At 64.8% G+C, this 20170-nt stretch overlaps 2 protein-coding genes across 9 annotated transcripts; one reads left to right on the top strand and one right to left on the bottom strand.

The window, feature by feature from the left end:
* Nucleotides 1-413: 413 nt before the first annotated feature.
* On the top strand, nucleotides 414-8823 carry GRN (granulin precursor). Of its 8 annotated transcripts, none has more exons than XM_054088673.1 (13): nucleotides 414-461; nucleotides 1677-1777; nucleotides 1848-1922; nucleotides 2017-2101; nucleotides 3370-3473; nucleotides 3556-3697; nucleotides 3774-3883; nucleotides 4378-4483; nucleotides 4571-4668; nucleotides 5486-5713; nucleotides 6816-7043; nucleotides 8301-8582; nucleotides 8664-8817. In XM_054088673.1, exons 2-13 carry the CDS (start codon nucleotides 1691-1693, stop codon nucleotides 8781-8783), a joined length of 1665 nt encoding a protein of 554 aa, XP_053944648.1. In that variant the 5' UTR covers nucleotides 414-461; nucleotides 1677-1690; the 3' UTR covers nucleotides 8784-8817. The 8 variants fall into 8 exon arrangements, with proteins under 8 accessions (XP_053944648.1, XP_053944649.1, XP_053944647.1 ...); XM_054088674.1 differs by having other exon boundaries at nucleotides 416-461; nucleotides 1620-1777; XM_054088672.1 differs by having other exon boundaries at nucleotides 454-556; nucleotides 3777-3883; nucleotides 4417-4483; nucleotides 8664-8823.
* An 869-nt stretch (nucleotides 8824-9692) lies between these two features.
* On the bottom strand, nucleotides 9693-19537 carry FAM171A2 (family with sequence similarity 171 member A2). The gene is made up of 9 exons (XM_054088735.1): nucleotides 19317-19537; nucleotides 15866-16093; nucleotides 13722-13814; nucleotides 13477-13635; nucleotides 13220-13396; nucleotides 12987-13103; nucleotides 12600-12726; nucleotides 10712-11950; nucleotides 9693-9944 (listed from the first exon to the last, which is right to left on the bottom strand). Exons 1-9 carry the CDS (start codon nucleotides 19411-19413, stop codon nucleotides 9890-9892), a joined length of 2292 nt encoding a protein of 763 aa, XP_053944710.1. The 5' UTR covers nucleotides 19414-19537; the 3' UTR covers nucleotides 9693-9889.
* Nucleotides 19538-20170: the final 633 nt, after the last annotated feature.

The following is a 20170-nucleotide window of genomic DNA, read 5'->3' as shown; positions in this document are numbered from 1 at the left end:
AACAGTGGAGCGTTGGGGGGTGTTACAAGGCACTGGGTGGGTATTGAGGCACACTGGGGGGTGTTTGGGGGCACTGGGTGGTTTGGGGACATTGGAATTGGGTGTGTTAGGGAGCACTGGGGGAGTTGGGGAGCACTGCGAGGGTCTTGGGGAGCGCTGGGCCGTGTTGGGGAAACTGGGGGGTTTGGAAGTACTGGGGGGGGGGGTGTTGGAGAACCCCTGCTGAGCCCCGGGCACATCCCAGCCCTGTGGCGCCAGTGAAGGGGTGTCACGTGCCCCACAACACGTGACGCAGGTCTTCGCCCCGCCCCTTCCCCGAGGTGGCCAATGGGGAGCGACGGGGCGGGGCGGCGACCAATGGAGAGCGGGGGGCGGGGCCAGAGCTGGCGGCTCCGCGGGGCGGGGCTGGGGGCGGGTGAGGGGCTCTGGGGGGCACTGGGAGCACTGGAGTTCCTTGGGAGGTACTGGGGATACTGGGGGCGTTTGGGGGCACTGGGCATGCTGGAGTTCGCTGGGAGGTACTGCGGGCACTGGGCATACTGGAATTTCCTGGGAGGTACTGGGATTTCTGGGGGCAGTGGGGGGAACTGGAATGTCTGGGGGGCCCTAGGAGGTACTGCGGGATACTGGGAGGCACTGGGAGGCCCTGTAGGCAGTGGGAGATGCTGGTATCCCCTGTAAGCACGGGGCATACTGGAATTTCCTGGGAGGTGCTGGGAATTCTGGGAAGTACTGGGGGGCACTGGGTGGTACTGGGAGTCTCAGTAGGTACTGGGCATACTGGAATTCCCTAGCAGGTACTGGGAACACTGGGGGCACTGGGGGGCACTGGGTGGTACTGGGAGTCTCAGTAGGTACTGGGCATACTGGAATTCCCTAGCAGGTACTGGGAACACTGGGGGCACTGGGAGGTACTGGGGGTCACTGGGAGACCACTGGGAGTACTGGGATTCCTTAGGAGCACTGCGAGGTTCTGGGGGGCACTGGGAGTCCCTGGGAGCACTGGGAGGTACTGGAAATACTTGGGTCACTGGGGGGCACTAGGATTCCCTGGGAGCACTGGGAAGCACTGGAAGGCACAGAGGGGGCACTGGGAATACTGAGGGCACTGAGAGGTGCTGGGAGTCACAGGAGCGCACTGGGGATACTGGGATTCCCTGGGACCACTGGGAGGTACTGGAGGGCACTGGGAATACTGGGGTTTTGGCAGCACAGCCGTACCGTGGGGCAGAACTGCCTCCCCCCCATCATGTGGGGGGCCATGCCATGTGGGAAGAGAGAAGTGAAAGTGGAAGGAGGGCGGGGGGGGAAGAGCTGGCTTCCTGCACCGCGGGGAGATGTTATCCGGGTGCTGCGGGCGGCAGTCGGGGTGACAGACATCACAGCAGCCCCCCCCGAATGTCTGGGTGCCCCACCTTTACCCCCAGTACATGTGGGTGCCCCCTCCAAACCCCCAGTATGTGTGGGTGTCTTTCCACCACCCCAATACGTGTGAGTGCTCCCTCTGCCCCCCCCTCCAGTATGTGTGGGCTTCCCCCACCACCTGCCCAAAAGCAGAACTGAGAGCTGGAAGGGGGAGGGGAATGAGGGCTGAGGCCTCCTCCCTCTTCCCCCCCAAGGTGAGTGGGGAAACTGAGGCACGGTGGTGCCGGGGTGGGGGGTGTCGCTGCCTGCAGGCACCTGCAGTGCCATGACGCCCCTTGTGCCGCTGCTGTGGCTAGTCCTGGCCGGTGCTTGGCTACCATGTCCTGATGCACAGCTGTACCCCACCACCCTGGTGAGTACCCAGCGTTAGGGGCGGTGGGTGCAGAGGGTGTCCCCACCCCTGGGTAACCCCCTCCCTGCAGGTCCTGCCTGCCAGCAGCGCAGCACCGTGCCAGGACTCATCCTGCCCTGCCGGAGCCAGTTGCACACTGCCAGAGGTGAGGCTGCCACTGTGCCTCTGTTTCCTCACTTCTCCCTTTCACTGTTTTGGGGGTGTTAAAAGCCCTCCCACCCACTCATGTTTCCCCCCAGGGAGTGCCCTGTGCCGGCGGCCACCACTGCTGTCCCCGAGGGTCTCACTGTAGTGCCGATGGGGAATCCTGCGTCGTGTCACCAGGTACCGGAGGGTCACACGTGGTGGTGTCACCAGAGCTCAGGGCTGGGACCAGTTCTGGTCTTCATCGAGGATCAGGATGAGGGGGTTCATGAAGGGAGTCACCATAAGGGTGGGGAGGCCCTGGTTGCCCAGAGAAGCCGTGGTAGTCCCATCCTTGGAGGTGTTCAAGGTCAGGTTGGATGGGGCTTGGAGCAACCGGATCCAGTGGGAGGTGTCCCTGCCCGTGGCAGGGGGTGGGACTGGATGGGCTTTGATGTTCCTTCCAACCCAAACCATTCCATGATTCTATGAGTCATGGCACCCTTGCTAAGTTCATGGATGACACCAAGGTGGGAGGGAGCGTTGATGTGCTGGAGGGTAGGGAGGTTCTGCAGAGGGACCTGGCCAGGCTGGATCCATGGGCCAAGGGTCAATGGTATGAGGTTCAGCCAGGCCAAGTGCTGAGTCCTGCACTTAGGACACAACAACCCCATGCAGATCCAGGCTTGGGCAAGAGTGGCTGGAAAGCTGCCCAGCAGAGAAGGACCTGGGGGTCTTGGTCGGCTGCAGCTGAACATGAGTCAGCAGTGGCCCAGGTGGCCAAGAAGGCCGACAGCATCCTGGCTTGGACCAGCCATGGGGTGGCCAGCAGGAGCAGGGCAGGGATCCTTCTTCTGTATTCAGCATTGGTGAGGTCACACCTTGAATCCTGGGCTCAGTTTTGGACCCCTCACTCCAAGAGGGACATTAAGGGACTGGAGCATGTCTGGAGAGGGGAACAGAGGTGGGGAAGGGTCTGGAGCCCAGGGCTCTGGGAGCAGATGAGGGACCTCAGGCTGTTTGGTCTGGAGAAGAAGAGACTTGAGGGAAGACCTTATCGCTCTCTGCAGCTTCTGGAAAGAAGGTTGTGGTGAGATGGGTGCTGAGCTCTTCTGCCAAGTGACAAGGGATAGGTTGAGAGGGAATGGCCTCAAGTTGCACCAGGGCAGGTTTAAGTTGGATATCAGGAAAAATTTCTTCACAGAGAGGGTTTTAGGGCAGGTTTAAGTTGGATATCAGGAAAAATTTCTTCACAGAGAGGGTTTTAGGGCCCTGGCGGAGGCTGCCCAGGGAGGTGGTGGAGTCTGGGGTTTAAAAGCCGAGCACATGAGGGGCTCAGGGACAGTTCAGCAGTGGTTGGACGTGATGATCTCTAAGGCCTTTGCCAACCAAATGGTTCTGTGAAGAGACATGACTGGATGGTGGGGGGGGGGACATGTAATCCCTCATTGTTTCATTGGTCTCCACAGCCCCTCGTGCTGTCCCCTGTCCCGATGGAGAGTCTGAGTGTCCTGACAATGCCACCTGCTGCGTGACAGCCAGTGGCACCTGGGGGTGCTGCCCAATGCCCGAGGTACCCGGGGTGAGGGACACGGGGACGTTGAGGGGGGACATCTCACGGCCACCGCTGTGATGAGCCACTCTGGCCCCCACAGGCTTCATGCTGCGCAGACAAGGTTCACTGCTGTCCCCATGCCACCATCTGTGACCTGGCCCATGGGCGCTGTCTGTCACCTGACGGTGACGTTCCCTTGGGCACCACGTTCCCTGCCTGGAAGCGCCAGCCCCCACCACCTGGTAAGGAGGGTTCCCCTCTGGGTGGTCCTTGCTGTCCCCACGCAGGGGACACGGTGACGCTCTGTGTATCCCCTAGCAGTTGTACTGCTCCAGGTGCTGTGTCCCGATGGGCGCTCGGCTTGTCCCGATGGCACAACCTGCTGCCAGCTGTCTCTGACTGAGTACGGCTGCTGCCCGCTGCAGAACGTGAGTGCTGCCCCACACCGGCACCCCGCACCTGGCAGCCTGCACTGAACACCCCATACCGGGAGCCCTGTACCGGGACCCCACCTTATACTGGGCACCTTGTACCCACATCCTACCCTAGGCATCCCGTGCCTGCAGCTCATCCTGAGCCCCCCATACCCGCACCCCATGGCAGCCTGTACTGGGCACCCTATAGCAGCCCATACTGGGCACACCATACCACGCACTCTGTACCCCACCCCATACTGGGCACCCCATACCCGCACCCCATAACTGCAGTCCCCTCTGAAGCACCCTGTACCTGCACCGCACGCTGGACACGCCATACCCACCCACACCCTGAGCACCCCTTGCCCGCCTCCCACATCGGACCCCAATCCCAGCAGTCTCCTTGTGTCCCCCTGACCCATGCCTGCCCCCCATGCTCGCCACCATTCCCAGCAGCCCCCCCATCATGCCCCCGGCCCTGCTGGCAGCCCACTGCTCTCCCGCAGGCCGTGTGCTGCGGTGATGGGCAGCACTGCTGCCCGCAGGGCACATCCTGCGACCTGGAGCGCTCCACCTGCACCTCCGCACCACTCCGGGCAGCCCTGCCCAAAGGTGAGGACCACTCCGGGGGTGCCAAGCCCCCACCCCAGCCCAGAGATGGAGGGGACACGCCATCTCTGACTGTCCTCTTGTCCCCAGCTCAGGATGTGAGGTGTGATGAGGAGACGAGCTGTCCGGACGGGAACACGTGCTGCCGCCTTGCCTCGGGAGCCTGGGGGTGCTGCCCGCTGGAGCAGGTCTGGGGGGGACAGGGACACACTGCAGTCCCCGGGGTAGCAGGGGATCCTGGGCTGAGATTGGGAGACCTGAGTGATATTGCTGGGGGGACATGGCTTGAAGGACCCCAAGTGGAGCAGGTCTGGGGGGCTTTTGAAGGAGAGAGGGGCCACCATGTGGGGACAACGACACGCTGGGGTCCACGCTGGGGTGGGGGGCTCGAGGGAGCAAGGGGCCCTGGGCTGGGACTTGGGGGACCTCGGTGTCTGTGGGGAGCATGGGACAGACACAGCTCAAGGGACCCCAAGTGCCTGAGGCAAAGGGCTTGGGGACATGGGGACCTTCAACAGTAGACAGCTGGTTCCTGTCCCCTGGAGCAGACCCACCCTGTCCAGATGTGCCCTGTGGCCTGGTGGGACCATGGCTGGTGTCCCCTCGCTCCTTGAAGAACAAAGTCAGATGTCCCCTGTCCCCTGGGTGGGGTGAGCGCCCATGTCCCCTGTCCCCCCAAAGAGATGAGGCCACCCCAGGGCTTCTCCTCTCCATGGGATGGGGGTAACCCTGGGCCTCAGTCAGACCCAGGTGACTGGGACCAGTTTGGGGTTCCAGGGGCAGATGGCAATGCAGGACCGCTACACCACCGGGATGGTGGGGAGCCTGGGCTTGTCCTTCTGGGGGGACAGATGTGATGGGGAGGTCCCCATGCCACCCCAAGGAGGGATGGAGCCAGGCTGGGCTGGGGACAGGGAGGGCAGGGACGTGCTGGGTGGTCCCGGCCGTGCTCGGGGGCCCCTCTGGGGGTCCTGGGCCGGGCTGACCCCCTGTCTCGCCCCCCAGGCCGTCTGCTGCGAGGACCACATCCACTGCTGCCCACAGGGCTCCACCTGCGACCCATCGGGGGGCACCTGCCTGCAGGGTGGGGGCGGCCGCCTGCCCTGGCTGCGCAAGACCCCAGCGCTGGCCCGGGTCGGGGACGTGAGGTGTGACGAGGAGACGAGCTGTCCGGACGGGAACACGTGCTGCCGCCTCGCCTCGGGAGCCTGGGGGTGCTGCCCGCTGGAGCAGGTCTGGGGGCGGCAGGGGGGACAGGGACACGCTGGGGGTCTCTTGAGGTTGGGGGACCTGGGTGTCATTGTTGGGGGACATGGCTTGAGGGGCCCTGAATGCGGTAGGTCTGGGGGGACAGGGGAGACAAGGACACACTGGGGTCCCCAGTGGGGTGGAGGCTCAGAGAAGTGGGGGATTCTGGGCTGGGCTGAGAGTGGGAGGACCTGGGCGTCATTGTTGGAGGGGGGTCAGGGCTTGAGGGACCTCAAATGGAGCAGGTCTGGGAGGGACTTTGGAGGGAAGAGGGGTCCCTTTGTGGGGACAAGGAGATGCTGGGGTCTCCAGAAGGGTGGGGATCTTGTGCTGGGCTGACAGGGGGGACTTGGATGCCATTGTTAGGGGGAACATGTCTTGAGAGACCCCTAATGGGCAGGTCTGGGCACAGGGGTCCCTATGTGGGGACAAGGACATGCTGCAGTCCCCAGTGGGGTGGGGGGCTCGAGGGAGCCAGCGGTCCTGGGCTGGGCTGGGACTTGGGGGACCTGGGTGTCCCTGGGGGCCATGAAACGAACGCAGCTCAAGGGACCCCAAGTGCCTGAGGCAAAGGGCTTGGGGACATGGGGACGTTCAACAGTAGACGGCTGCTTCCTGTCCCCTGGACCAGACCCACCCTGCCCAGATGTGCCCTGTGGCCTGGTGGGACCATGGCTGGTGTCCCCTCGCTCCTTGAAGAACAAAGTCAGATGTCCCCTGTCCCCTGGGTGGGATGAGCGCCCATGTCCCCTGTCCCCTCAAAGAGATGAGGCCACCCCAGGGCTTCTCCTCTCCATGGGATGGGGGTAACCCTGGGCCTCAGTCAGACCCAGGTGACTGGGACCAGTTTGGGGTTCCAGGGACAGATGGCAATGCAGGACCGCTACACCACCGGGATGGTGGGGAGCCTGGGCTTGTCCTTCTGGGGGGACAGATGTGATGGGGAGGTCCCCATGCCACCCCAAGGAGGGATGGAGCCAGGCTGGGCTGGGGACAGGGAGGGCAGGGACGTGCTGGGTGGTCCCGGCCGTGCTCGGGGGCCCCTCTGGGGTCCTGGGCCGGGCTGACCCCCTGTCTCGCCCCCCAGGCCGTCTGCTGCGAGGACCACATCCACTGCTGCCCACAGGGCTCCACCTGCGACCCATCGGGGGGCACCTGCCTGCAGGGTGGGGGTGGCCGCCTGCCCTGGCTGCGCAAGACCCCAGCGCTGGCCCGGGTCGGGGACGTGAGGTGTGACGAGGAGACGAGCTGTCCGGACGGGAACACGTGCTGCCGCCTCGCCTCGGGAGCCTGGGGGTGCTGCCCGCTGGAGCAGGTCTGGGGGCGGCAGGGGGGACAGGGACACGCTGGGGGTCTCTTGAGGTTGGGGGACCTGGGTGTCATTGTTGGGGGACATGGCTTGAGGGGCCCTGAATGCGGTAGGTCTGGGGGGACAGGGGAGACAAGGACACACTGGGGTCCCCAGTGGGGTGGGGTCCTGGTCTGGGCTGACGGGGGGACCTGGGTGTTCTTGGGCGGACATGGCTTGAGGAACTAGGAATGGAGCAGGTTTGGGAGGGCTTCAGGAGGGTCCCTTGTGGGGACAAGGAGATGTTTGTGTCTTCAGTGGGCTGGGGGTTAGGGGAGTGGGGGACCTTGGTGTCATTGTTGGGGGGGCAGGATTTGAGGGACCCCAAATGGAGCAGGTCTGGGGAGGCCTTTGGAGGGGAGAGGGGTCCCCATGTGGGGAGAGGGACACACTGGGGTCCCCAGTGGGGTGGGGGCTCAGAGAAGTGGGGGATTCTGGGCTGGGCTGAGAGTGGGAGGACCTGGGCGTCATTGTTGGACGGGGGTCAGGGCTTGAGGGACCCCAATTAGCTGAGGCAAAGAGCATGCGGGCATGGGGACATTCCACTGGACATGGCCACCTCCTGTCACCTGGGACAGACCTACCCTGCCCCAGATGTCCCCTGTGCCCTGAGTGGCTCCATGACTGATGTTTCCTTGTGCTCTAGGAGGAACAATGCCACATGTCCCCTTGCTCCTTGAAGGACAAAGTCAGATGTCCTCTGTGCCTTGGTTGGGATGAGCGCCCATGTGCCCTCTTCCCCAGGATGGATGTTGTAGGCTGCTCCCCTACAACATCCCGAAGGGATGGGGTGACACTGAGTCCCTGTCCTCCAGGAGGGACCATGGCTGATGATGTCCCCTGTCCCCCAGGAGGGACCAGGGCTGACGTCCCCTCCGCCCCAGGAGGGATGTGGCTAGCCCAAGGCCCCCTGCCCCTCCATGTCCCACCGAGGTGGGGTGAGACTGTCCCCCTGTCTGCTAGGAGGGCCCAGGGCTGATGTCCCCTGTGGCCAGGGTGGCACCATGGCTGATGTCCCCTGTCCCCCAGGAGGGCCCATGACAGGGAGGACCAGGGACACGGTACCCCCACCTCCATCACCCTCCATGGGGGGCTTGTGGGCCCCTTGGGGACCGGGTCCCGCCCCCTCCCCGGTGCTGGGGGGTGTCTATGACATTGAGGGGGTCAGGGTGGCACCTGCCCCCCTGTCCTTCCCCCTTTGATGGCACCTCCCCTCGCTTCCAGGCCGTGTGCTGCGGGGACCACCAGCACTGCTGCCCGCGGGGCTTCACCTGCAACGTGGCCACTGAGAGCTGCGAGAAGCTGGTGGCCCCCACCCCCCTTCTGCTGGCCACCAACCCCCCCCGCGGGGTCCGCAACCCCCCCCTCCGCGCCCCCACCCCGCTGCGAGCCACCAGCACCCCCTCAGGTGACACCGTCCCCTGCGATGCCACCCGCTCGTGCCGTGGCCATCAGCGATGCTGCCGGAGCTCGGGGGGCTCCTGGGGGTGCTGCCCCTTCACCCAGGTCAGTTGGGGACCCCCGGGGGGGGAGGAGTGGATTTAGGGGGGTTCCCCCCTCCTTAAACTGTCCCCTCTCTTCCCACAGGGCTCCTGCTGCACCAATGGGCGTCACTGCTGCCCCGCGGGGTCCCGCTGCACCGGAGGGGGCTGGGGCTGCAGCCCCCTGCGCTGGGACCCCCCCATACCCCTCAGGGAGCTGCTCTGAGGGCCCTGGGGACCCCAAAAAAGGGGTGAACCCCACCCCAATAAAGGGTTTCTAGGATGAGCCCCCATCACCTCGTGGTGAAACTGAGGCAGGAGGGGGGAAAGTGGAGGCCGGAGGGGAGGAACTGAGGCAGAAACTGAGCCAGGAGGAAGAAAACTGAGGGGGAAGGGGGGAAACTGAGGCAGGAGGGGGGAACTTGAGGCAGGAGGGGTAAAACAGGCCTAAGGGGTGGAACTGAAGCAGGAGGAGGGGAAACTGAGGCAGAAATTGAGGCAGGAGTGGGAAAACAGGGAAGAGGGGAAACTGAGACAGTAGACGGGAAACTGAGGCAGAAACTGAGGGAGAATGGGGAACACTGAGGCAGAAACAAAGCGGGAAGGGGGAATAGGGGAAACTGAGGCAGGAGGGGGGGAAACTGAAGCCGGGGGTGAAACTGAGGCAGAAACTGAGGCAGGAGTGGGAGAAGAGGGAAGAGGGGAAACAGGTAGAAAGGGGGAAAACTGAGGGGCAGGGGGGAAACTGAGGCAGGAGTGGGAAAACAGAGGGAAGGAGGTAAACTGAGGTAGGAGTGGGAGAAAAGGCAGGAGAGGGGAAACAGGCAGGAGGGGGAAAACTGGGGCAGAAATTGAGGGGAGAAGTGTGAAACTGAGGCAGAAGGGGGGATCTGAGGGAGGATGGGGGAAACAGAAGCAGAATGAGGGAAAATGAGGCAGGAGGGGGGCAGAAGGGGGAAACAAACTGAGGGGAAAGGGGAGAAACTGAGGCAGAAACTGAGAGGGAATGGGGGAAACTGAGGAGGAAGGGGGAAACTGAGGCAGGAGGGGGGGAAACTGTGGCAGGAAGGGGGGGAAACTGGCAGAAACTGAGGGGAAAGGGGGGAAACTGAGGCAAAAGCAGAGTCCATGGGGTTTTTGTTTAATATATTAATGCCTTCTCAGGACAGGCGGCATTGCGTCCAGCCTGGCCAGGGTAGGCGGTGCTGGGGGGTCCCTATGTCACCCCCCTGGCCCCTCTTGGTCCTCGCCACGTAGAAAATGTTTAGAAACACGAGTAAAATCCACAGCCAAAGGGGGGGAGGAGGGGAGGGGGCAAGGTCCCCCCAGCTCTTAGGGCAGCTTGGAGGCACCGGTGGCGCGGGGGGCAGCGCCGGCCCCCCCTGTCCTGCAGGGACACAAGAGGGGACATGTCAGGGTGGAGAGGGGACAGGGAGTTTGTGTGTGTGTCCCATGGGACAGTGGTGGCACAAGGCAGGGACACACGATACCCAAGGGGACCTGGGCTTGTCCCTCTGTCCCCACCCCTGGCAAGGAATGGAGGAGGGGGTATGGGGACAAGGGATAAGGGTGGTGGGACAGGATGGTCGCTGGGTGGGATGAAGGGATGGGGATGGGACAGTGGTAGGAAGGGACAACGGTAGCACGATGAGATGGTGGCTGGATGGGATTGTGGTGGGATAGGACAGTAATGAAGGGTGGTGGCAGGAGGATGGTAGGATGATGGGATTGTGGTGTGATGAGACAGGTGGTGGCAGGATGGTGTGGTGGATGGGATGGGATGGGGTGGGACAGTGACAAAGACGGGATGTTGGCATAGTGGATGGTGGGCTGGGATGGTGCTGGGATGGGATTGGGACAAGGACAAGACACGAGTGGTGGTGGATGGTGAGTGGATGGTGGGTGGATGGCATGGAAGTGGGATGGGAGAGCAGAGTGGTGGGCTGGGATGGTGGCAGGACAAGGATGACGCTGGCAGGATGGGACAGCAGTGGCAGGATGGTGTGGGATGAGATGGTGGCTGGGTGAGATTGTATTGGGATAGGACAGTGACAAAGCAGGGCGGTGGCTGGACGGTGTGGTAGATGCTGGAATGGGACAGTGGTGGGATGCGATCCCACCACCCCCATGGCCTGAGGAGTCCCCTCAACTCACTTGACGTTGAAGACCATCAACGGCCGCTCCTCCCGTTTCTGCCAAGGGCTTTTCCGGTCACCCCCATCGTCGCCGCCGTCACCCACCTCGGCCAACGTCTCCTCTTCGGGGCTGGTGAGGGAATCTCTGGGGGCTTCGCTTGCGCTGCTGCGCCCGCTGCCCCCCCCTCGCCGCCCTCCGCTCCCCGCTTCCAGCAAGGGAGCGAGTGAGTTGTCCTCGGGGGACGCCACGGCCAGGGGGGGCCGCATCCCACCATCGTCCCCCCCACCTCCGCGGGGGATGCGAGGAGGGGGCGCGGGACAGGACCCCCCCCTTTCGCCACCCTGCAGATCGATGTAGGAATGACGGACCTGGGAGGAACGTCCGTCCAAGGAGACGAACCAGGCTCTGGGTGGAGGGGGGGCCCCCAATTCTAAGAGCGGCTGCCCCGCCAGTGCCTGCAGCTCCCCATTCAGCTGTGCCACCGCCGACCCGTCCAGCAGCACCGGGATGGCCACCGAGCCGCTCACCGCTTGGGGGGCGCGAGGACCCCCCCAGTTCTCCCCTTCCTCCGAAGACGGAGCAGGAGGGGGGGCACTTGTTGTTGCCAACCCTTGTCCCCCATCATTTTCAGGGGGACCCTCGGGTTCGCCGGGGGCCAAACGCATGTAGCGAGCGGGGATGAGGAGGGTGGGCATCACCCCCCGATAAACATCCTCAGCCCCCCCAGTGCCGCAGAGGAGGAGGGGACCTGGGGGGGCCAGCGATGGGGGGCGAGGAGGGGGCTCGGGGAGGGGATGCTCGCTGGGCTGCGCCCCGAAACGCGGGAAGATGGTGGGTGAGGGGGGACGGAAAGCGGGAGTCCCGCGGGGGGGCTCGTCTGGGGGCTGCAGCCCATCCACCGAACGGGCGGCCCGGAGGCCAAAGGCTTCACCGGGGCGGCCGTAGTCCTCTGGGGTGGGGGGCTGGCGGCGGCGGGGGGCCAGGGTGGCAGCAGGGGGACGGGGGACAGTGCGGGCTTGGGGGGCGGCTGGGGGTTGGAAAAAGTCCGCCCGGGGTTGGGGGAGCTCGCGGGGGGCCGGGGGTAAATTGGGGGTGGGGAGGTCGGTGTCCCCCCCCGAGGATGCCGTCTCCAGGTGGCTGCCACCGCACAGGAGGTCCAGTTGGGACACGGAGGTGGCCTGGTCTCGTCGTGTGGTGTCCAGCGGCCCCGGCAGCGGCAGCTTGCGGTGCTGTGCCCGCGGCTTCAGGCATCGACGCCTGTGGGGAGATGGGGGGGGTCACCATAACGGGGGTGCGGGGACACCCATCCCACCGGCCTCCATCACCCACAGTGGGGGCTCAAGGAAGGGGCTCCAGCGAGAGGGGTCCAGGGTGGGGTGATGGACACCCAAAGCAGCTATAGAGCTTCTGGCGGGGTGGTGTCCTCCAAAGCGGCTACAGGGAACTCGGGGTGGCGGGCAGGGGTGGTAGACCCCCCCCCAGCCAGCTATAGGGGTTCCAAGGTGGAGTGGTGGATGCCCCAATGCAGCTATAGGGCACCTGGCATGGGAGGCAGGTCTGGTGGGACCCCAAGGCACCTATAGGGTACCCAGGGTGAGGAGTGGTCTTCTTCCAAGCCAGCTATAGGGCTCCTGGGGTGGTGGACACCCCAATGCAGCTCTAGGGCTTCCAAGGTGGGGGAGGGGGGGGCAGGGAGGGGTCCCCCAGAGCAGCTCTAGGGCAATTGGGGTGGCGTTGGTGTCCACCCCAAGCCAGCTATAGGGCTTCTAGGAGTGCCAGGGGTCGTGGCCCCTCACAGCCAGCTATAGGGCACCCCCTAAACCCAGCTATGGGGTGCCCAGGGGTGTGCACGTGTCCCACCCCAAGCCATGGTCAGGACCCCAGGGTGCTGAGCAGGTGTGCTGACCTGCAGTAGTAGATGAGGAGGCAGAGGAGGATGAGGACGAGCAAGGCCAGTGCACCCAGGATGGTGAGCAGGAAGATGGTGTGGTAGGTGGTGATGTCTGTCACGCCCGCTGCCATCGCCACCAGCCCTGGGGGGACACAGACTGCATGTGGCACGGGCAACCCCTGACCATGGGAGCACCCAGGGGCTGCACCCACCAGCACCCCACGGAGTGGGTGTCCTTCACCCCTACCTCACCCCGGGGTGCTGCCATCCCAGGACGGCTGGTCCCCAGGGCCACCGAGACAAGGAGGACCCATGGGTGTCCTTCACCCTGAGGTGCTGCCACCCCAGGACAGCCCATCCCCAGGGCCACCAGGACAGGAGGACCCATGGGTGTCACCCTACCTGTACTGGGAGAAGGCAGAGCCGCTGCCCAGTATCCCAGCTGGGAGGAGACAAAGGTCCAGTAGAGCTGCTGGCCTTCCTTGCGGATCAGCCCAGTCCCATTGCGCACCCACAGCCCTACAAGGAGACACATCCACCTCCAGGCTGAGACTTCCAAACTCATCCCGTCCATGGCCACCATGACCAGCAGGAGCCGTGCCACCCCTCTGCCACCCCCTTCACCCAGCGCTCACCGCTCTTGGGGTCAAATCTCCAGGCTGGCACGCTGGTGGCTACCACAGGCCCAGCATCGGTGGCCAAAGGGACGGAGAGATGGATGGGGCCGGCCAGCGGCACCTCGGTCCCGTTGCTGGTGAAGAGATGGACGCTGAGAGCCGCCACGGGCGCCAGCTCCAGCCAGGTGGCATTGGCTGCGGGGACAAGCGATGGGGACGTAGATATGGGTTGGCTCATGGGGTGTCCCCATGGTGTCCCCCCGCTATCCCCGTACCACTGCCGTCCTGCTCGGCCCCAACGAAGGCGGGGAAGGCGCGGGCCAAGCTGGGGCCAGTGGCAGCAGTGAGGGACGCGGCGAGTTGGCTGTACGTGGAGCTGCGAGGCAAGCGGGCTGCCCGCCGCGGGAACTGTGCCCACGGTTGTCCCCGGGAACCTGGTGAGGAGGACAAAGAGGGTGGAAGCACCCAGAGTGGGTGGTGTCACCCCCCATCCTCCTCCTCTTCCATCTCCATCACTCACCTGGGGATCCCAGGAGGATCTGGACCAGGTCCTCGTAGAGGATGAGGGTGGCAGGGTGCTCCGGGAGCAGGTAGAGGCTGATGGAGGCGTAGACTGCAAGGGGGGGGGTGATGGGGGCACCCCAAAAATAGGTGGGTGTTGATGGGGATGGGGCGACAGGGTTAGCAGAGCTCGGTATCAGGGACATCTTGGGTGGGATAAGGTGGAAAGGGGTGGGGGGGATGTTGAGATGGACATGGGGACAGGGAGGGACATGGGGACAGGGAGGCAGAGGTGGTGGCAGGCAGCTGGGGGAGGGGGGGCACCCCCTGAGCCTCCCCCCATCCCCGCACACAGCCCAGCCCTGGCACACCTGGCATGTCCCCAGTCCTTATGCACCCCAACCTTCCACACCCCCGATCCTTGCAGCCCCCTCAACCCTGCACACCAATCCCTGCACCCCCATCCCTGCACACCCCCCAATTCTTTATCTTCCCATCCTTGCACCCCCTATCCCTGCACCCCAATCCCTGCACCCCCATACCTGAACCCTCATCCCAGTGCACCCTCAAATTCCTTACTTTCCCATCCCTGTGCACCCCCAAATTCCTTACCTTCCCATCCTTGCACCCCCATCCCTGCACTCCAATCCCTGCACCCCCATCCTTGCACCCCCCCATCCTTGCTGCATCCCCATCCCTGCATCCTCAAATTCCTTACCTTCCCATCCTCACATCCTGCATCCCCCCACCCCAATCCCTGCATCCCCATCCCTGTGCACCCCCAAATTCCTCACCTCATCCCTGCTCCCCCCATCCATGCACCTCCATCCTCACCATCCCTGTGCACCCCCAATCCTGTGCACTCCTAAAATCCTATGTTCCCATCCCTGTACCCTCATCCCTGTGCACCCCCAAATTCCTTACCTTCCCATCCTCGCACTCCTGATCCCTGCACCCTAATCCCTGCACTCCCAAATTCCTTACCTTCCCATCCTCGCACTCCTGATCCCCGCACCCTAATCCCTGCACCCCCAAATTCCTTATGTTCCCATCCCTGCACTCCCATCCTCGCAGCCCCCCACCCCTGCACCCCCACCCTTGCACCCCCAAATTCCTCACCTCATCCTGGCTCCCCATCCTTCTCTCCCTCCCTTGTCCCCCCCGCCAAGGTGACCCCATTGACGCTGCCCGCTCCCCCCCAGCCCGCGCTGGCCCTGGGGCCAAGAGCTGGCACCCAGCCCAGGCTGCCCCCCCCCGCCCAGCATAGAGGGACACGGGTGTCACCGGCCACGGCCACCCCTACCAGACAGGGACCTCCCACCCCAAAAGCTCTTTGGGGTCCCCAGGAAAGGACTGGGGGACCAGTAAGGATTGAGATTCCCCAGTAAGGGGTTGGGGGAATACCAGAAAAGGATTGAGGCCCCCAGTATGGGACTGGAGCGCCTGGGAAAGAATTGGGGTTCCCCAGTAAGGGATTGAGGGCCCCAATGAGGGATTAAAGTTACCCTAGTTAAGGTCTGAGGCTCCCAGTAAGGAACTGGGCCCTCCAGTAAGGGATTAAGATTCCTCAGTAAGAGATTGAGGCCCCCAGTAAGGGACTGGGATCACCCAGCAAGACTCAGAGCCCCCAGTAAGAGACTGGTGTCCCCCCATATGGACTCAGCATCCCCCCCAAGTAAGGGGTTGGGGTCCCAGTAAGGGCCCAGAGCCCCCCAGTAGGGGTTGGGATCCCCCCATATGGACTCAGGGTCTCCCTGTAAGGAACTGAGGGCCCCATATGGACTCAGAGCCCCCCAGTAAGGGGACTGGAACCCCAGTAAGGGATTGTGTCCTCCCCATAACAGCTCAGGGTCTTCCAGTAAGGGACTGGGGACCCCAGTAAGGACTCAAAGCCCCCCCAGTAAGGGGTTGGGGACTCCAATAAGGGCCCAGAGCCCCCCAGTACAGGGTTGAGGTCCCCCATATGGACTCAGAACCCCCAGTAAGGCAACTGCAACCCCAGCAAAGGATTGTGTTTTCCCAGTAAGGATTCAGAGCCCCCCAGTAAGGGTTGGCGTGCCTCATAAGGGCGCAGGGTCTCCTAGTAAGGGACTGGGACCCCCGTAAGGCCCAGCATCCCCCCCAGTAAGGGGTTGGGGTCCTCCCCAGCCAGGTCCCACTCACGTGGCAGCTTGTTGACGCGCCAGGGCACGGAGGCGGTGACGTAGCCGCGGCGGGTGGCGGTGACGAGGACCCAGGTGCCCAGGCGGTAGGGGACGGGCAGAAACCCCACGCCCTCGTGGTCCGTGGTGGTGGCTGCCAGCGAGCTGCGGTTGCCGAAGACCTCCAGGGTGGCTTGGGCCAGTGGGGCCAGTGTTCCGCTCTCGTACACCTGCACCTTCAGCAGGACCTCTGCGGGGACACAGGGGACACCAGCATGAGGGCACAGGGCACCCCTGGGGACAACCAGTACACCCAATGTGACCTGTGGGTGGGGGCACCAGACCAGCAGGGTGGTGGGAACCATCAAGCAGGCATGGCCACCATCCTGGAGGATCATAGGCACCACCCCAGCAGGTCACGGCCACCATCCTCAAGGATCATGGCCACCATCCTGGAGGATAATAGGCAAAATCCCAGCAGATCATGGCCACCATCTTTGAGGATCATGGGCATCATCCCAGAAGGTCGTGGCCACAATACAGGCGCAATACCAGCAGGTATATTCCAGTGGGTCATGGGCACCATCCCAGAAGGTCGTGGCCACAATACAGGCGCAATACCAGCAGGTATATTCCAGTGGGTCATGGGCACCATCCCAGCAGGTGGTGGGACCCAACCAGGAGAGGCATGAGCACCATCCTGGCAGGGTGGTGGGACCCATCCTGGTGGATCACGGCCACTATCCTGGTGGATCACAGGCATCACCCCAGCAGGTCATGGCCACCATCCTGGAGGATCATGGCCACCACCCCAGCAGGTCCCAGTCCTGCTCCAGGGTGCCGTGCCCGGGCTGTGGGGTGCATCTACTCGTGTCCCCCCCAGAAAACTCCCATGAGGAGTGCCCTCCGAGTGCCACTCCCTTATGTCACGAGTTGGGGGTCTCCACCCCAGTGGGCCCAGGGATGGTGTGTCCCCTCCAGACCCCGCTGTGCGGCAGGAATGGGCATGGCTGGGGGGAGTGGGGAGGGTCTCCATACCCCTGTGCCCCCGTGACCCACAGCCAGCCGGCTCCGTGCCATCACCGTGGCAATGGCCTCCTTCATCCTGCGGCCCTGGGCGCTTTTGGGGCCCATGTCTGTCCTCCCCTGGAAACGCCTCCTGCCCCCCAAAAGCCACCCCCACCCCCAGATGTTGCCCAGATGTGGGAAGGGGTTGGGGGGGGAGGGCAGCAGCTGCTCTGGGCATGTGCTGGGGACATCCCCAACATACTGGGTGTCCTCCCACCTAGTGGGCAACCCCCCACATACTGGGTGATCCCCATGTACTGGGTGACCCCCCAACATACTGGGTGACCACAAGCATACTGAATGTTCCCCCACATACTGGTGTCCCCCCACAAACTAGGCGATGCCCCATGTACTGGGTGATCTCCCCATTCTGGGGGGGTGTGTGTCCCCCGGCTGTCACCCAATATATTAGGTGTCCGTCCCATCCACGTATTGGGTGTCCCGCCTCGTACTGGGTGACCCCCAACATATTGGGTGACCCACACCACACCAGGGCATCCCCCGACGTATCGGGGCATCCACACACACAATGAGGGACACTGGGGGGCAGGAATGTTCCCATGGCCACCTGCTGGCCACCAGGGGAGAGGTGGCACCAATGGCCACCCCAGTGTCCCCTGGAGAGGGGGGAACAAGGTGCCACCACATGATATCCCCCTCCCCACACCCTGTCCCCAAGGACACAAGCCCCCCCCCCACCCGTGGCACAGCCACGGCCAGGCCTGCTCGAGCCCCGCCAGCTTCCCAGTGCTCCCAGTACGACCCATGACGGGTGGGGGGGAAGCAGAACCCAGGCACCCCGGTCCCTGTCACTGCTGCCACCCCCGGGGACAGGGACGGGGGATGCAGAGAGGCCGCGGCCGTGCCAGGGACCCCCACCCCTGTCTCGCCCCCCCAGCCCCTCTCCCCTCACTGAGGTGCAGGTGGGGGTCCCAGGAGCCACAGCGACCCCAACTTGGCACCCCAAGAGCCCCCTTGCTACAGTGGGGTGACTCCCCACCCAGGATCACCCCCTACCATACCCGAATCCTCCCAGCACCATTCTGCACCCAAGGGGGTTGCTCAGGACCACCCCCACCCTCCTGCACTCCAACCTCTGCCCAGGGCCCCCCATGGCCTGGGACCACCCCCACCCTGCTGCACCCCAAACTCTGCCCAGGGCCCCTCCATGGCCTGGGACCACTCCCACCCTGCTGCACCCCAAACTCTGCCCAGGGCCCCTCCATGGCCTGGGACCACCCCCACCCTCCTGCACCCCAAACTCTGCCCAGGGCCCCCACCCACCCTCCTGCACCCCCAGACCTCCCACCCAGCACCCTATGCCCGAACAACTCTGGGAGGGGGAGAGTGACAGACAGACAGGGAGGGGGGACAGACAGACAGACAACCAGGAGGGGAGGATTGGATGGATGGATGGATGGATGGATGGATGGACGGATGGACAGCCCGGGGGCAGTTGGGACAGCCAGCCAGCTGTGGGGTGCATATGGTACACAGACAGACGGATGGACAGACAGCCCAGAGAGGGGGTGGCAGGCGAACAGACACCCAGAGGTAATGGAAGGATAGATGAACCACCTGGGGGGATGGACAGAGAGACGGGGGGACAGAGAGATGGATGGACAGCCCGGGTGGGGGGACGGATGACGACAGACAGATGGCTGGGGGGGGAAGGAGGGATGGATGGACAGGCTGGGAGAGGGACAGACAGACAGCCGGGGGCGGGGGTCTGGATGCATAGATGGACAGGCCGGGGGGGGGAAAGGTGGACAGACACAGGGGTTGGCGGACAACCCGGCGTGGGACAGACATACAGCCGGCGGGAACGGACAGATGAATGGACAGCCCGGGGTGCGGGGAAGACAGACAGACACGGGGGCAGAGGGATGGCTGGACAGTCCGGGAGGGAGGAAGACAGGCAGCCGGGGGGGCGGAAGGATGGACAGACAGCCCCGGGTAGGGAGGGGGCCAGGCGGACAGCCATGGGGATGGAGGGACGGACAGACAGCCTAGGGGTTACAGACAGACGGACGGATGGATTTACAGCCCGGGGGGAGGACAGAGACACAGCCGGGGGGGGAACGGAGGGAGGGAGGGATGGAAGGATGGATGGGCGAGTAGACGGACGGACAGACAGCCGGGGGGGGTCAGAGGGACGGACAGACAGCTCCGGCGGTTACCGACAGACAGACGGATGGATTTTCAGCCCGGAGGGTTGGAACAGAGACAGAGTCGGGGGAGGGGGGGAGGGACGGATGGATGGAGGAATGGATGGATGGAAGGATGGATGGAGGGATGGATGGAAGGATGGATGGAGGGATGGAGGGACGGGCGGGCGGGCAAAGGGCCGGACACGCAGCCGGGGCCGTTCGGGGCTCGGTCCCCGCAGACAAAGCCGCTCTCACCGTGCGCCGCCTCGGCCGCGCCCCGCGCCCGCCCGCCCAGCAGCACCAGCACCGCCAGCACCGGCACCGGCACCGGCGGGAGGCGGCGGGGCCGCATGGTCGCTCCGCGCCGCTACCCCGCCATGCCCGGCCCGCCGCGGGCACCGGGCTCCACCTGCCGGGGCCGCCGGGCACCGCAGCGACCCCGGCACCGCCCCGGCACCGGCACCGCCCCGGGACCGCCCCGAGCACCGGCACCGCCCCGAGCATCGGCACCGCCCCGGCACCGGCACCGCCCCGGGACCGCCCCGAGCACCGGCACCGCCCCGAGCATCGGCACCGCCCCGGCACCGGCACCGCCCCGGCACCGGCACCGCCCCGGGACCGCCCCGAGCACCGGCACCGCCCCGAGCATCGGCACCGCCCCGGCACCGGCACCGCCCCGGGACCGCCCCGAGCACCGGCACCGCCCCGAGCATCGGCACCGCCCCGGCACCGGCACCGCCCCGGCACCGGCACCGCCCCGGGACCGCCCACACCGGGACCGCCCACACCGGGACCCCTCCAGCACCGCCCCGCACCGGGAGGGGACACCCCGTAGGACCCAACCCCCCCGAGGACCGCCCCGAACCCCGGCACCGGGACCGCCCCCGGTATTGGCACCGCCCCAACCGGCACCGGGACCCCCCGGTACCGCCCCGGCGCCAGTCCCCATCGTCGGTACCGCCCCCGGTACCGGCACCGCCCCGACCGACACCGCCTCGAGACCGGCACCGCCCCCGGAACCGCCCTGAGCGGCACCGGGACACCGCCCCAGCACCGGGACTGGGCACCGGCATCCCAGGAGAGACCCCGGTACCAGCACCGACCCCCAT

The sequence above is a fragment of the Cuculus canorus genome, chromosome 25 (genome assembly GCF_017976375.1).
Source record: "Cuculus canorus isolate bCucCan1 chromosome 25, bCucCan1.pri, whole genome shotgun sequence".
Taxonomy (NCBI): Eukaryota; Metazoa; Chordata; class Aves; order Cuculiformes; family Cuculidae; genus Cuculus; species Cuculus canorus.
The sequence above is the reverse complement of the archived record's forward strand: the minus strand, read 5'-3'. Positions and strand labels throughout refer to the sequence as shown.